At 39.3% G+C, this 17,701-nt stretch overlaps 1 protein-coding gene across 2 annotated transcripts in view; it reads right to left on the bottom strand.

Moving 5' to 3' along the window:
- The window catches only part of nol11 (nucleolar protein 11), an 81,178-nt gene that overhangs the window by 49,371 nt on the left and 14,106 nt on the right, over positions 1-17,701 (bottom strand). For both annotated transcript variants that reach the window (XM_082136822.1, XM_082136823.1), the window contains exon 4: positions 13,612-13,760. In XM_082136822.1, the coding sequence (XP_081992948.1) occupies positions 13,612-13,760 (149 nt within the window). The remainder of the gene's footprint in view (positions 1-13,611; positions 13,761-17,701) is intronic.

Raw genomic sequence — 17,701 nt, 5'->3', positions numbered from 1 at the left:
TGGCATTTTGATATATTTCTGTGTTTTATTTTGGCCGTTTAGGCGCGCAGCATCCTGTCAGTAGAATTCAGTTCTCTTTTGCGACTTATCGCGCTTTTAATATTTATTTTCAATATAAAGCACATCCTGCTCTTTTCTTTCTCAATCATTCATGTTTTGTTATTAATAACTTTAACAGAATCGTCAACTGAAAACTGCGCAGATTATCAAAAATACGACACATTTATAGGACATAAAGGGTCTCAGTGGCAAAAATGAAAGTACCAGCGGGTGAAATGTTTCGAAATGTCTCTTTGCACAGCAAAGCACCCGTTTCAATAAAAGGATACATTTTTACATTTTACTTTTACATTTTCGCTGCTGTTCAAAAATGGTTTTCACCATTTCCTTAGACAAACTGCAGCTGCTTGAATCCCAGTGCAGGAGCTGTAGGTTACCACAGAAACTTAAGTGGTTAGTTGATTGCTGTGGTGACTCATGACACTCGCGAATAGCACTGAACACGCACTTTTGCCGTTACAACTTGAATATTATTATTATCATAAACTTTTCATAAACTTCGGTAGGCTGTACAACAAGGGAATTGCAACTGGCTGCTTTTTCTGCAGAGAGCCGATCTCTGTTGATGTGTCTTCATTTTTTTTATCGATCATTTGTTGGTAAAGGGTGAGAGACCTTGCGAACCACATGATTTTTGCCAAAGAGCCAGGTGTGGCTCATGAGCCATAGGTTCCCAACCACTGGTGTACACGAATCATTAGATTAAATTACGTGACCATTTCACGGACTGCCGTGAGACTGGGCTGGTCTGACAGGGTGGGGGGCATGGCATCACGATGGTGGCTCTCCCATGGTGATATCGTCCATCGGTACAACCCTAACATACTCATCCTTACATAAACACATTCTTGTGTACACATGTCCATACAGTATGTATACGTAAGCACATGCATAGACACACACTGGTCACAGAGTATAACTTATCAGGGCCTGAATTTCGTTTTTCAAACTGGGGGGGAATTCCCCCTTACATGGGTCACATGGGGGGGGGGGGGGGGGGGGATCTAAAGATTATGGGGGGAGAGAATAACTTTTGATGCATCGGTCTAATTTAATCATCTTCATTTATTAATATCTACAGATTTGTATGCATGAATTGTGCATTTACAGTTCTCAAAACAGTTAATAAATTTTTTTTTTAAATCTTTATACAAAATACACCATGCTCTTCTTCAAATTAACATTAAGACCCGTTTAAACTAGGCCTAGGCTATATATTAATGTCTCTATTTCAGTGTCGTTCATGTGTTTCAGTTCAGTTCAATTCTTTGCTTTTTTTTAAAACGTCATACAATACGCCATGCTCTCCTTCAAATTGATATTAAGAACTCAGTTTAAACTATATGTATTTATGTCTCTCAGTTTCAGAGTCTTTCATGCGTTTCATTCAGTTTCAGTCACTTTTTTCCATTTGTTACTTTTTTCATGTGACTTATTCTAAGTTTCTCATCCGTCTCCTCTTCATCTCTTTCCATTTGATGATGGCTCTGTTGAAGTCAAACTGCTCAAGGGAAGGTCTTCAGTTTGGCTGCTTGTCGGCCTTTCGTTGTCGGACACTTTTTTCTTTGGATCGTGATCTGCATCATCCGAACTTGTCTTTCGCTTCAGCCAGCGGTCCATATTTAAACTACGCTAACCGAACAATTCATTAGCTGTGGCCGTGTTTGTGCACGTGGGAAATATGCTGCGCATAACAATAGAAAACAAGGAGAAACGCTCAGTCATATGCTCAATCAACGTCGCTCTAGATGTGTAAAAACAAGTGGAAAGCGCGGCCGCGCCGCTGTCTCCTTTCCACAAGCGCTTGTTCTTCCGTGGCGTCTGTCGTTGCTATGCAACCACGAACTGCGCTCTCCATGATGACAAGGAAGTATCAGCAAAAGATTAATTGATTTCTAGCCCTTGCATTAGCTTTACTACTAGATACAGTGAGGAAAATAAGTATTTGAACACCCTGCTATTTTGCAAGTTCTCCCACTTGGAAATCATGGAGGGGTCTGAAATTGTCATCGTAGGTGCATGTCCACTGTGAGAGACATAATCTAAAAAAAAAAAAATCCAGAAATCACAATATATGATTTTTTAACTATTTATTTGTATGATACAGCTGCAAATAAGTATTTGAACACCTGTCTATCAGCTAGAATTCTGACCCTCAAAGACCTGTTAGTCTGCCTTTAAAATGTCCACCTCCACTCCATTTATTATCCTAAATTAGAGGCACCTGTTTGAGGTCGTTAGCTGCATAAAGACACCTGTCCACCCCATACAATCAGTAAGAATCCAACTACTAACATGGCCAAGACCAAAGAGCTGTCCAAAGACACTAGAGACAAAATTGTACACCTCCACAAGGCTGGAAAGGGCTACGGGGAAATTGCCAAGCAGCTTGGTGAAAAAAGGTCCACTGTTGGAGCAATCATTAGAAAATGGAAGAAGCTAAACATGACCATCAATTTCCCTCAGACTGGGGCTCCATGCAAAAATCTCACCTCGTGGGGTCTCAATGATCCTAAGAAAGGTGAGAAATCAGCCCAGAACTACACGGGAGGAGCTGGTCAATGACCTGAAAAGAGCTGGGACCACCGTTTCCAAGGTTACTGTTGGTAATACACTAAGACGTCATGGTTTGAAATCATGCATGGCACGGAAGGTTCCCCTGCTTAAACCAGCACATGTCAAGGCCCGTCTTAAGTTTGCCAGTGACCATTTGGATGATCCAGAGGAGTCATGGGAGAAAGTCATGTGGTCAGATGAGACCAAAATATAACTTTTTGGTCATAATTCCACTAAACGTGTTTGGAGGAAGAATAATGATGAGTACCATCCCTACTGTGAAGCATGGGGGTGGTAGCATCATGCTTTGGGGGTGTTTTTCTGCACATGGGACAGGGCGACTGCACTGTATTAAGGAGAGGATGACCGGGGCCATATATTGCGAGATTTTGGGGAACAACCTCCTTCCCTCAGTTAGAGCATTGAAGATGGGTCGAGGCTGGGTCTTCCAACATGACAATGACCCGAAGCACACAGCCAGGATAACCAAGGAGTGGCTCTGTAAGAAGCATATCAAGATTCTGGCTTGGCCTAGCCAGTCTCCAGACCTAAACCCAATAGAGAATCTTTGGAGGGAGCTCAAACTCCGTGTTTCTCAGCGACAGCCCATAAACCTGACTGATCTAGAGAAGATCTGTGTGGAGGAGTGGGCCAAAATCCCTCCTGCAGTGTGTGCAAACCTGGTGAAAAACTACAGGACACGTTTGACCTCTGTAATTGCAAACAAAGGCTACTGTACCAAATATTAACATTGATTTTCTCAGGTGTTCAAATACTTATTTGCAGCTGTATCATCATACATTGTGATTTCTGGATTTTTTCTGGATTTTTTTTTTTAGATTGTGTCTCTCACAGTGGACATGCACCTACGATGACAATTTCAGACCCCTCCATGATTTCGAAGTGGGAGAACTTGCAAAATAGCAGGGTGTTCAAATACTTATTTTCCTCACTGTATATATATATAGTGCTGGGCAACGATTAACATTTTTTATCGCGATTAATCGCATGATTTTCTTGCGATTAATCGCATTATTACGCGCAAAATTTAATAATGAATTCTAAAGTCGTGTATTGCACACGTTTGATCTTAATGTACTGCTATATCAGGGTTTCCGTTGTCCGGTAATTGCCGGACATTGGCCGAAAAAAAAATGAAATGTCCGACAAAATTAAATCTCTCCGGTCAAATTGTCCGATTAAAATGACCTAATAATCCCGCCCCCCTAACACAATCTGAATTTGAGAATAAGCCTAAAATGTATAAAACAAAAATACACCGACCTTTGGCTATGTTATAAAGGAACAGGCTCTACCGTTTGAAAGTTATTAAACAACATCGCATGCTGCATTTCAAATAAAGCGCACGCCTAAAACGGCTGTAATATAGACCTAAACAACGAACGAATGAGTGAGACGTTTCAAATATGGCCAGGCCCAGGCAGACTAGCCGTAAAAGCTTTTTTCAGAGGCCAGACGCGACGGACGATGGTGAATCAGGAACGCCTGAAGCCTCAGATGTCCAGACAGCTCCACCACCACCGGAGAAAAAGCAGAATCGGATCAAAACGAAGCAGCGAAGTCGCCTTGCGGAGAACAAGGTTACGCGGCTTATGCGCATGGCAAGTTGCGGAGAGACACTAGCCGCGTTTCCATTAGGCTACCCTTCAAATTGAAATTGCGAATTAAAAATACGCACAATGGAAACACGTTAATTTCGCAAAAACTCCCGTTTATCGCCAGAACGTTTTTATGCTCGCATGAGGTGGTTTTTCAGGCAATTCGAAAAAGGAATATTTCGCAAAACTGCAATGGAAACAGTTTTTGCGCATTTGCAGTCACCTGACTTAGAAGACGCGGTGTGTTTGAGGTCCATGTATAGCTACGCAAATAATAATCATTTTATATTATTTTATTATATTATAACATTTAATAAGCTATATTTAGAAGACGCTTTTATGCAAAAAAGGAACAAAGCTGAGTGTGACCACTTGCATTTTCCTATTAACAGTGGAAACAACTTAAAATACTCTATCATTTCTGGTCATACAGAAAATAATAATACATTATTCTCAACTACTTTTATTTGTGTAAACTCACAATAACAAGAAAACGTTGTGCTTTTGTAAAATAAAATAAAACAATCAGACGCACTTTCATGATCTCCATAAACTGGAGCGTGAGAATTGAAACAAAATATAGCCTATGTAGGCTAAAGCTTGAAATGTCCACTTTAAAACGAACAAATTCGAATCGAAAGCTAATACCTTCTGATTATGTACCTAATCTGTATGAAAGGTGCATTTCTCTCTAACAGCGCATCTGTTTAACAGCGGAGATGGAGATGTGATTTTAGCCGACACTTAGAAAACAATAGTTTATTCATAATATTAATGGCTCTTCTCATTCAGCACTGCGGGAAAAACATCAATTCCAGGTTCTAATTTGGCCTTTGAAAACCAGTAAAATCGACATGTTTTCCATATTAATTTGTGAATATGTTAAATGTTTAATAAAGGGGCAAAAAGTCAAACAAAAATCAGAAAATTCGCCGATATTTACTTTTTTGCGCAGCAGTTTGTGTAGCCAGTTCAAATTAAAATTTTGGTGTTCAACTTTGCGTTTTAAAAAGACAACAACCGTTCATTTTTCGTTTTTCAATTACGGGTTAAAAAAGGAAAAACGAATGGACAAAAGTAGCCTACATGGATCGTTTGGACAGAATACGAGACAGAGTTCTTTATTAAATTCATAAAAGAAACAATAATTAGCCTATAGGAATACTGGATTCTAAATCTCAAATAAATGCCACAATCAAAACCTCGGAGCAGAAATGAGGGCGAAACACCCAGAAGCTCCTTATGTGTCGTTCGCAGTATAAGGGTCTTTCCCTGCCATTAATGCTTGGATAACACGCCACGTCTCCTTCCTTTAATAATAATAATAATGTCTAATGCGGTGGCAGTGATATTATATAAACCAACGTCCGTTGCCGTGATTTTTTAAATGACTTATCGTGAGAGAAAAAAGGACGTTTAGTCGCATATAACATCGGTTAATGGAAACGCCGTCATTTCGCAATAGTTTTTTATCGATATTTAGATAATAGCGCAAAACATTTGCGCAAATCTGTAATGGAAATGCGGCTATTTACACCGCGAGATATTCAGATATTTTATGTGGGGAAGGGGGATTGGTTTGTTAAACTATGAATGTGAAACCATAGTAAAAACAATTGGCGTTGATTGACGCCAATCGGACGTTCATGTTTTTTTTTTTCGTCTATTTGAAAGTTAGGCTAATAAACATGTTGCATTCTATACGGCCTGATTATGTCATTTTTTTAAGTTACATAGCCTGCCTCCAGTTTTCCTCAACTTGACTAATTAAGAGGCAATATTTGACCGGCATATCATCAAAATGTCCGGAAAACGAAATCTCTGCCGGTCACTTTGACCGGCATCATTTTTTTCTAGCGGAAACTCTGTGCTATATACACAAAAGTGCAATAACATGTGGTTTGCAAAAACTTTAAACAAATAGCCTAATGTGCTTTTCACCAGCAGTATTCCCTTTACACAGTAGCAATAAAATATTTCTTGTAAAGCTCAACTTAAACATTAATGTAATCAAATCAAATATTAAACCAAAGCTATTTGCCACTGCCAGGGCATTACCATATAAAAATAGCTTGTTAAACAAGTTACCATCAGAGTCCTGTTTTCTTGGGGTTTTTTCTGAACAGGTATCAACAGGTATCTTTCATCAGGGAGCAGCAGAAACAGTCTGTGTTCAGTAGGAAGTTTCCCTGTTATTACTGTGCGTTCACACCAAACGCGAATAGCGTGTCAAATTCGCGTCTACCGCGTCTAGTTGGACGCTTGAACATTTTGAATCCATTCGCGCGTCCAGAGCGAAATTGACGCGCGTAAAAAGCTAAAGTTTGAAGCGAACTGGACGCGCGAATGAGGCGAATTTGCGTCCACCGCGCCGCGCTAAACGCCTCATTCGCGCCGCAGGACCTCCAGACGCGCATAAACGTGCCTTTGCATTGACTTAACATTGAAATCACTCGCGCCAGACGCTTAATCGATTGACAGCCCTAATAATATATATATATATATATATATATGGCGCACGATTCGGTTCGTATCACGATTTCTGACCCACGATTCGGTTCGTATCACGATTTTTTTTAAAATATTTTTATATATGTTTTTTAATTTTTTTTATTAGTGGTGCACGATATATCGGCCGCCGATATAATATCGGCCGATATGGTCATTTTTTTTACAGATCGGTATCATTCCGATGTCAAAATATGGCCGATGTGAACAGGCCGTGTGAAGTTGAAGATGAAGTTGACGATGCTGACTCGCGATCTTTGCAGTAGTGAACGCGCCTGAGAGAAATGCACATTTCATATGGATGACATAAGCAGAGAACAGTCTGTTTTCTTTCGTTTTGAATTGTTCTGTTTAAAAGTACACATTTTAAACTTTCTATGTCTCAGGTCTGTGAGGCAAGTAGGCTACCTTATACGCTGAGTTTCGTTCATTTATGAAACAAGCTCCAGTTCACGCGCCGGACCCTCCGTGTCTTGATTAAATATTTTCTACTATATTTACTTATTTATTAAATCCAGGCAATTGGTTGATGAAACATTTATCAAAATTAAGATACAATTAATAAAAAACGAAATTACATTTAAAGACAGGCTTTGTGCTTTCTGTTTGAGGTCTCTGTGAAAGTTTTAAAGCAGTCTTTTAGTTCCGCTTTCAGAGCGCTCCCGTCCGTAACATTGATTTTTTTTTGTGTGTGAAATACATTTCTAAATAAATGCGACAGTCCAGTGCGACTTATATTGACTGATCGTTTTTTTGCCTCGTAGATATTCAAATATATTAGAATACATTGCTTGATATTTGATACCCGTTCGAATTAGTTTTTTCTCAAAAGTGACAGCACGTGTGATTTGTGGATTACTGATAAGCGCGAGTCTGGAGAAACTGGTGTTTATTTATTCATTATCAGTGTGAGAAACGTAGCCTTCATGTGTTACGTTATTGTGTTAATAACTAAAGTACCTAATTATGTTACATATTTATTTTGTATGAAAACTAGCGCGTTCGTTACTTATAGATTAAAAAGTACCGTTGTATCAGTTTTGCGCGAGCTCTCTCTCACAAACACGGACGCGCAGACAGAGAGAGAGAGAGAGAGAGAAGATAATTGTAAAATGAAAATACACAGGCTAAGTTTAAATTTTGTTCTTGCTTGTTTTTTTTCTGTCAAAATGTCAGAAAGCATTTTATATTATCCATCCGTGTTTTTAAAATTCGTTAAATGACGGACGTTTTAGGCCTACTGTTAACAGCCCTCATCATATGTCGGATTCATCTAACTTAGGGCCTACTACTTGATATTATTTTTTAGAATAAGTGATTCATTATGCTATTATTGGACTCCTGTCTATTCATTGTCAACTGTTTTCTATAAATACGTTTGTATTGGCTAACATTTATTCAGCTAATGCGTATCCTGTTTAAAATGTGCAATGTTCAAACGCAAAGACAGCACGTCACAAATAGATGCCCTTTTCCCTGTGGTATTTAGTATCATATTTGGATATTGGAATAAAAAATTAAGTAGCCTATCTTAATTGTACACAATGTTCGTATGTTTTTTTTTTTTTTTACTGTTTTCAAGGGGTTTTCAAGTTGACCAGCACACATTATATGCAATGCAATATAATGCATGTGTCGTCGTCCCATTGTCTATACTCATTGCCTTTTCATCCTTATTCATTGTGTGAATTCAGGACACACTTGTATCCTTTATAAAAATGTGTATTTGTATATAAATATAAATGTTTTCCTTCTGAAAATCTGATGACATATTTTGCACACAGGTAAAGGTGCCCAATATCAGTCATTTCTAAAGTAAAAAAAAAACTCTTTATTTGATTATCATAAAAATGTGTTTTCTATACAGAGATATCGACATCGGTAAATATCGGTATCGGCCATAACAGCAATATTAATATCGGTTATCGGCAGTGTTGGGTAAGTTACTTTAAAAAAGTAATTAGTTATAGTTACTAGTTACTTCTCAAAAAAAGTAACTGCGTTAGTAACTGAATTACATCATTACAAAAGTAACTAATTACCAGGAAAAGTAACTATTGCGTTACTAAAAAAAAAAAAAAAAAAAAAAAAAAAAAAGTTTAAATAAGAAATGTCTTGGATACCTCCAATGTGAAATGTTAAATGAATGAAATGGACACTAAATATAACATATTACAGGGCTCTAGAGTGCGACCAATTTGGTCGCACATGCGACCAAATTTTGTAAGGGTGCAACTAAAATTTTTCCTAGGTCGCACCGGTGCACCTAACGTCCTCGCATGCGCTGCCTCTCCACGAACTAAGTGTTTGTTCTCCTTTGACGGAACTCACACACTCATGGGAACTCACACTCTTCTCTCACGCTTAATGAGTGATGACGGAGGACAGAATTAAACATTCAAACGTAGCATGGTTACACTTAAGGTCTGTGATATTAGTCTGATTTTGAATTCGGCTTCCAAAGATTATAAAAAATTATATATTGAGGTAAAACCATTAAAAACTATAGCCGCATTCTATCTAGTGCAACTTCTTCCCTTCGCAGCATTACACTGTCATTTCTCCCTAAAACTCAAACCTAACGACAGAATCAGCACGATCGGTGATTGTTGTAAAATGCAGTCTAGCTACTGTTGCTAACTTGCGAGACGCGTTAAATAATTAAAAGAGCTATAAAAAGCACAAAATCTGCGCAAGATATGTTGTTCGCAAGGCGGCACGCGCTCCGAAACCGAAACCGAGACAAGCAAATTATAGCCTACTTTGGGTTTAATGTGCGTGTCTAAACGATCAAATGTACACAAAAGTATGTCAAAATGACCGGCTTGGAGATTCACTAAAAACAGTTTATGTCTTAAATGGACGTAGTTATGGAAATAGTTGGGAGAATATGATGCATCAGATCAGTAGCAGATCTGCACTCGGTCTTAAAGGGGCCGCAGTCTAGTAAACATGCGGACGACTGCGCCATTGCTGCGAATCAAACAACAAGAGAAAAATCACTACAAAGCTCTTGAAAGAATAACTTCAGCTTTATTAAGCATTAATCTATTTATGAAAAATTATGCAGTGTTATTTTACATTTGATTACTTTATTAGATTTCTTTTTAGACTAATATATATATATATATGTGTGTGTGTATATGTGTATATATATATATATATATATATATATATATATATATATATATATATATATATATATATATATATGTATATATATATATATAAAAACAAAAAGAACCGATAAGAATACAGTTAAAGTACCGGATCGATAAGCAGTATCGGTAAGAGTAGGAATACCGTTAAAACCCTTTACTCCCCGGTCAATGCTCCGACAACAGCCCAGACATGAAGCTACTTCAGCCACCATTCTCCCCAGTCCCTGGTAAGATGCCAAGCCCTGGTCTTTCGTCAGAGATGGCATCCGACTCAGAGACGGAGGTAGAGGCTATACCGCGCCTGAGCTAGAGACTCAAAATAGTTAGTTTGGCAGCTCAGTGAAGCATTTTAAAATTTTTTTTTTTTTTTTTGATTTTTATTTACCTACACCTTATTCTTGTTTAAAATCATTTACATAATATTAATGTATATAGAGCGTGATAAAAAGGTGACCTTGAAATTGTGGCGTTAAAGGTGACGCGAGCCGAGAAACATTTTCGGTGCACCCAAATTTTGTGCTGGTGCACCTAAATAAAAAAGTTAGGCGCACCAGTGCAACCAAGGCAAAAAGTTAGTCTGGAGCCCTGTATTATTACAAAACATTGTACACTAATCTACACTATTTTAATGTTGCTATGGGACAATGTGAGAGACACCTATTAACTTAAATATTAAAATATTATCATTACTATAGTGGAACAACAAAACACAATAGATGGTTTAGAACTTTTAATATTTATTGCACAGACCACAACTGGCCAACAAATAAGTCTAAAAATAAATGATGCCTCTTAAGAAATACCAAAAATAAATAAATAGTAGGGGTGTGACGAGATCTCGTTACGAGATCTCGCGAGATTAAAACGCGACGAGATTTCTTGTCGAGGTGAAACGGTCTCGTGAGTTGTTGTGATGTCAGTGATGGAGCGTGAGGGTGAAATTAGTATTGAAGATGCCCCTGCCACTTTTAAATCATTTGTGTGCCGGGCCAATCACACACACACTCCGCGCACACACACACACTCACTGTCGCTCACACACACACACACACACACACACACGCTCACTCGCGCACTCACTCACTCGCGCACACTCATTCTCGCTCGCACTCAACCCGTCGTGGAGGACCGTTAAAATTAAACATGCTTGTCTTTCTGTCGTGATGTCCTGAAGCATCGCAGACGCGTAGGTTATCGCCCACTATACGAAATGATCGAATCTTGCGTCCCGCCGCCCGTTGTCCGAATCTCCACGAAACGGATCGTGCTAAAATAGTGTAATCTGAACCAGGCAGGTAATAAACATTTGAACTATCACGCAAAAAACCTATTAAAGCACTAAGACATGGGAACAGTATAGCTAACATTCACATATCACAAGTCATATCGACATCGCAATATTAAACAATGTTATCGCACATCGCAGCTTTTCCTCATATCGTGCAGCCCTCCCCAAAGGTCTCAACTGCTGCCAGAAATCGTTGACATGCTTATATTCTTGAAAAAGAACATGACCATAATCTTAGGCTGTTCTGTGTAGTTAATTTATCTCTTTTTCATGCTTGATATATATATTTTTATATATATATACATACATACACACATACATATATATATATTTATTAGGGCTGGGGGAATTAACGCGTTAATCTTTGCGATTAATTTGAAATGTTTAACGCGTTAAAAAAAAATAACGCAATTGACGCAGCACTTTTTTTTTTTGCCTCGTTTTAATGATTTCCTGTTGCGTCTGCTATTAAAAAGGCCGAAATATGCCGTCCCGCCCCTCCATGTTCGGCGGTCAGGTTTCATTCTCGGGCAGCTTTCATGAGCGGGTCTTTTCCGCTCGGTATGTGCGTCGCGCTCTGTGCTCCGCGCGTGAGTGTGTGTCGGTCGGTCGGTCGGCGCGCTCTGTGCTCCGCGCGCGCGTGCGTGTGTGTGTCGGCTCGCTCTGTCGTTAATGGCCCAGCAGCGGCGAGCTCTCCGTTCCGTGTGTGCGTGTGTGCGTGTGCGTGTGTGTGTGTGTGTGTGTGTCGGCGGCTCTGTCGTTAACGGCCCAAAGGCTTCAATCATGTACTAAGCACTGGAAAAGTAAAGTCCACTCAAGTAACGTGAAATTTCTCTGTTGACTTCTGTTTGCTGAGCTGGTATAGCCATGCTGGGCAAAAATGGTAAAATGACCTGCTCTGATCACATGCTCTGGTAATAATAGCTTTGTAGGACTATATTTTGTTTTAATAATTAATAAAATAATAATAATAATAATAATCTGTTAAATTGATTATGTTGATTGATTATTGAAAAAGAATAATATATTGATATATTGATGTTTAATATTTTAATATAGGGCTATTTTCTGTTCCCTTTTTTTCCTGTGTTGTTTAATTAGGTGATTCTAAGTTTAAATATTGATGATTACAAGCTTGGGGGAAGCGCAATTAATTGCAATTAATTACAGAAATTGTGCAATTAATTAGTTAATTTTTTTTAATCGATTCCCAGCCCTAATATTTATATATTTATATATTTTAGGGGTGTAACGATACGCGTATTCGTATCGAACCGTTCGGTACGAGGCTTTCGGTTCGGTTTTCCGTACGCATTACGTACCGAACGGTTCGTTGGACCATTTTTTCTGCCGACCAAAATTTCGTTATTTCAAATGAAGGCGCGTCGCGGGTGGCAAGCGTGCTCATAGAGGCTGGCGCGACCACAACATCATCTGGCAAATGCAATGTAAGGAACGAAACTGAGCTACTCTTATTGTGTTTGTGTGGACCGTTTATCAGTTTTGACCTGTGAAGCGGCCTGATCAAGCAACACCACACAGCGCTAAGAGATCCAGACCAGTAAAGAAAGCATTTGAATTTCAAATGCTTTTTGAATTCGCCACTGAAGTAAAAACATCGCTGCAAGATCTAGTGAGAAACATGCACATTTCTCTGTTATTAACGGATCAAACAGCGCTGACGTGGAAACCAGGAAGAAACATCGTGCCATGAATGAACTATAATGCTTTCAAGTAACATTACGTCTGTTTTATTTTGACATTATGAATACAATTGCTGCCCTCAAATGTTAATCTGAACTAAAATAAACCTGTTTATAACTAGCCTACTACTACAATATTGTTTTTCATTTTGTCCAAGGAGCTGTTTTGTTTTATATGCTAATAAGAAGAGTCAAGTATAGCTCCATTATTGCTCAGTAAAAAAGCAACAAAAAAAACAAAACAAAACAAAACAAACATACTTTATGATGTTTGTTTCATTAAATAAAATAATAAAAATAAAAAAATGAATTCAAGGAAATTTCTCTGGCATTTATTTATTTTTGCTGTAGCCTATGTAAAACGTACCGAACCGTGACACAAGTGTATCGAACCGAACCGTGAATTTTGTGGACCGTTACACCCCTAATAAATAATATATATATATATATATATATATATATATATATATGTGTGTGTGTGTGTGTGTGTGTGTGTGTGTGTGTGTGTGTGTGTGTGTGTGTGTGTGTGTGTGTGTGTGTATATATATGTGTACATATATATAATATGTTTTCTTCTTCCCTTTTAAAAGTTGATAAGCCCCATCAGAACAAACCTATAGGCTAATTCACCCCAGCCAGTAAATTCTCAGTACTACATTTAATATAAAGCCATACTAAAAAAGAATATAGTCTCTGTCTATGTCTATATCTCTGACCTGATAATTTCATCCTCTGCCAAAACATCTTCGATAGGCTGTTGTGGGGAAGCGAGCAGTGAGTCCAGGAACCTGACAGCCCCACAACAAAACAGCACCACAGCCTCAGAGTTAGCAGCTGACAGCACTCTAAGAACATCAGCAGAAACCTGAAAAAGGCAGAAAAATTATATCTCAGTAACATTCAAAAGCTACACATGGTATTAACATCAGACCCAGACAATCCATTTGAAATTTGAAACCACAGTGCACGTGTCAATTATCTGTCTGATTGAAAGATCTCTGCAAGAGAAATCCAACAATAGTTTTCAAGGCACATTGATAGTCAAATAATACTGTCTTTATTAAACTTGTCAGAGAAACAGCAATGAGATTAGCGAATAGAAGTTATATTTTGTTGATGTCCCATACTCGGAATTTGTGCTCTGCATTTCACCCATCCAATGCACACACACAGTGAACACACCCGGAGCAGCTGGCAGCCATTTTTTGCTGCGGAGCCCGGGGAGTAGGGTTGGGTACCGGAACCGGTTCCGACGTAAACGGTAGTAACGAGACCAAATAAGAACGAAACGTTCGGTGCCTGACTTTTTTCACCGCCCCCTATAAAACATCTCGTGGCACGAATGATCCAATAACAAAACATCTCCAGTTAACCAGCAGAGCATTCATTTAGTTCGTTTGTTAAATAAGAGACGATCTAGTGCTGAACTGTGTTTTTTAAATCAAGTCATCAAAGTGCTCGTTGCCGCTGCGATCAGTGGCGCGGATACAGTGTTTTCTCTTGTGGCTCACGCACACCGCACTTTCTTCACTCGGACGCACGCTTCAATACGTTGAGGAGATCGATCTATTTATGAGGTGCCGTCTATGAGAATGTGCGCGGAGAGTTTGTGTGTGCGTGCTCGCGTCTCAGATGAGTATGTGCGCGAGTTTGTGTGTGTGTGCTCGCGTCTCAGATGAGTATGTGCGCGGAGAGTTTGTGTGTGCGTGCTCGCGTCTCAGATGAGTATGTGCGCGAGTTTGTGTGTGTGTGTGCTCGCGTCTCAGATGAGTATGTGCGCGGAGAGTTTGTGTGTGCGTGCTCGCGTCTCAGATGAGTATGTGCGCAAGTTTGTGTGTGTGCTCGCGTCTCAGATGAGTATGTGCGCGGAGAGTTTGTGTGTGTGTGTGCTCGCGTCTCAGATGAGTATGTGCGCGGAGAGTTTGTGTGTGTGTGTGCTCGCGTCTCAGATGAGTATGTGCGCGGAGAGTTTGTGTGTGTGTGTGTGTGTGCTCGCGTCTCAGATGAGTATGTGCGCGGAGAGTTCCGCGCGTCTCGTGTGTAGAGTTTGCGTGTGTGTGCGTGAGCGACTTTAGATGTGACGTTGTGCATTTCATATAGTTGGAGCATTCAGCAGTATACATGTATGTGTGACTACTTAGTATATGTGTATGCAAGTGTTTTATGTGTGCGTGAATGAAGTTCGATTTAAGCCCTAGATGGCGCCTCATATCTATTCGTTCTGGTGAAATCACAAAATATAATGCACACAAAGTGTCCCTGCTTGATATACAACCACTGATGAGCATCATCGGTAAAAAAAAAAAACTACGAATGCGGATTAGAACCCAAAACCTCTGACACTCTTGACTAAAGTTCAAGTTCAGCTGCATGTTCCTCTGCGGGTAAGTCTAGTATTTTAATGCCAACTGCAAATCTTGCATATACCAGCAGTACCTGCTTGGTACTCACACTTTGCGTGGCACACTTATCCTACAAGCTGCCTAAAATGTAAAATAACACACTGTTCACAATAGAAACTAAACATAGGTTCATCTTTGTAAAAGCTGTATTTTTTTTTATTAACATTGAGACAGACAACAGCAGGAATATTAGGCTGTTGTCACTTACTTTAGGACCGAATGCACGGACCAAATATACTGACTTAATCTACACTTTTTACACGCAGCGGAGGAATGGAAAGTTGACAAGCCATTAAAAGTATTGACTTAAGAACCACTTATATATTTTTAAATATTTTCAATAAATCATGTTCCCATTCACTCCGGTGACAAATATTCAAATTAAAGGGATACTTCACCTCTGGAAAGATGAATGTGTATTTAAAGTAGGTCATTTATGTAGAAGAAATGTGAAATTATTTTTGAATTTGGAGCTTTCTAGACTGAGAAAAGCCAGAAAATGTATTTTTGGCTTATGTGGATGAAAGACAACAACTCCCATAATGCATTTGCTTCGCTGCCCTAGGACGCCACTCCCAAGCCACGCCTACCGGTAAGAGAGCGCAGTTGAAAACAACAAGGTTAGGCTACTAGTGAGACTCCGTGACGAGTTTGCCCGGGATTTCGAGATCGCCCAAAATGTCCGGGATTCAGCTATTGCGTTCTACAGTCGCCATTCATTATGTTTACTGTGGCGAGCAGGACGAGAGAACGATGAGAGGCCGGTGGCGTGATTACTGAGACGCACCGCTTTCGTATCTCTCACAGGAGCGGGAATTTTCTTAGCAATGTTAAAACGCACATCAACCGGTAACTTTAGCGTTCATGTAAACACTACATTCAGATTCACAAATCGAAATGAATTCAGTTAGATTGAAAAAAGGTGTGCATGTAAACAATGAATGGCGACTGCAGAAAGCAAAAGCCGAATCCCGGACATTTTGGACGATCTCGACGGCCGGGAAAAAGAGGATGGTAACCCCTACTACTCAGCTTTCTCCTACTACTCAGCTTTCTCCACAGAACAAGAGCCTGCTAGCATAGCTTCCAAAGAAAGACGGCTGATACTATGTGTACATTCTGTGAGTGAGATCCCTCTATGGGCGGGCTGAAACCATAAGCCGACAGCCCCTCCTACTGGCTGTAGTCTTTAGCCTCTGGCCAAAAAATCCTCAGATGACACAAAATGACGATTTTTGCGTCATCGGAGGATTTTTTTCCAGACAAAAAATACATAAATCTCTCATCTCAGGGGGATATGAGGGTAGAAAGCACGGTAATTCGAAAATACTACAGGTTTTCTACTAATACAAAGCTTAATGCTAAATCCTGAAGTATCCCTTTAAACTAAATTCTATTTATAAGGTAAACTTTTACATTTTTAGGCATCAACTAATGCCAAAATGTTTTGTTTGTTTACCAAGTAGTTTACTGGTCAGGCATTATTGTTAACTCCCAAGAACGTAAGGAGAAAATTACAATTTGATGGATAACTTAACCCCCTGAGGTCTACGGTATCGCCGGCGATACCAGCTCGCTTTTTTTTTATTAGTGTAAAAGAAACTCATAAATACTCTGTTGACTTTGATTTTCCATAGGAGTTTCATACATCAATCGATTCTGTTAAATGTGTATTATTTTTGTGTATACTCACAATAAAAACAAAGTGTTGTGCTTTTTGCCAAATAAAGAAAAATAAACACGAAGCGAGTTCTGCCTTCTCTCTGCCAGTGAAGTCCATTCTGAAACGCGTCCGAAAATTAACAATAACTCAGCGAATACTCAGTCAAACAGACATACAGACAGACAGGCATGAAGCTTGAATTCTCTTCTTTTAAATGAAGTCATTTATATAAAAAAACAATTATTCTCATCTTGTGAAATCTGTATTAAAAGAGAGCGATTCCAGTCGAGCTCATCTCATCTCATTACGTTATAATCGGCCCCGCCCACGGAGAGCGCGCGCTATTCAAACGCAAATGGCTGAGGCAATCCTGTGAACGCCCCCATCAGCTCGAGAAAACACACACGTTTATTTAGATCATTGTTTACACCGTCTTGCAGCGCTGTGAGGAATAATACTAATCGAAAATGTCCCTCAGAAGTGCGGGTATATCGAGGAGCGAGCTGAGGAATACAAGTAAGTTTTTTCCTTCTCACGTGAATTTCTTCACGTGGGTTTCTGTTTATGAATGAATAAACGGCATGAATGCGCGCTGTTTACCACAGCTGGCAAAGACAGTTTAAATTTAAATCGCGTGTGTGAATGAATGATGATGTTTTAGCAAACTGTATTGCTATACTGAGATAAGTAAACATCGACTGAATGTTGAAATAAAATGTAGGCTATTTGTATAAGCAACGT

This window comes from Leuciscus leuciscus, assembly GCF_965113295.1.
Source record: "Leuciscus leuciscus genome assembly, chromosome: 14".
In the NCBI taxonomy this organism is placed as follows: domain Eukaryota; kingdom Metazoa; phylum Chordata; class Actinopteri; order Cypriniformes; family Leuciscidae; genus Leuciscus; species Leuciscus leuciscus.
This window is presented reverse-complemented; position numbering and strand designations above follow the sequence as displayed.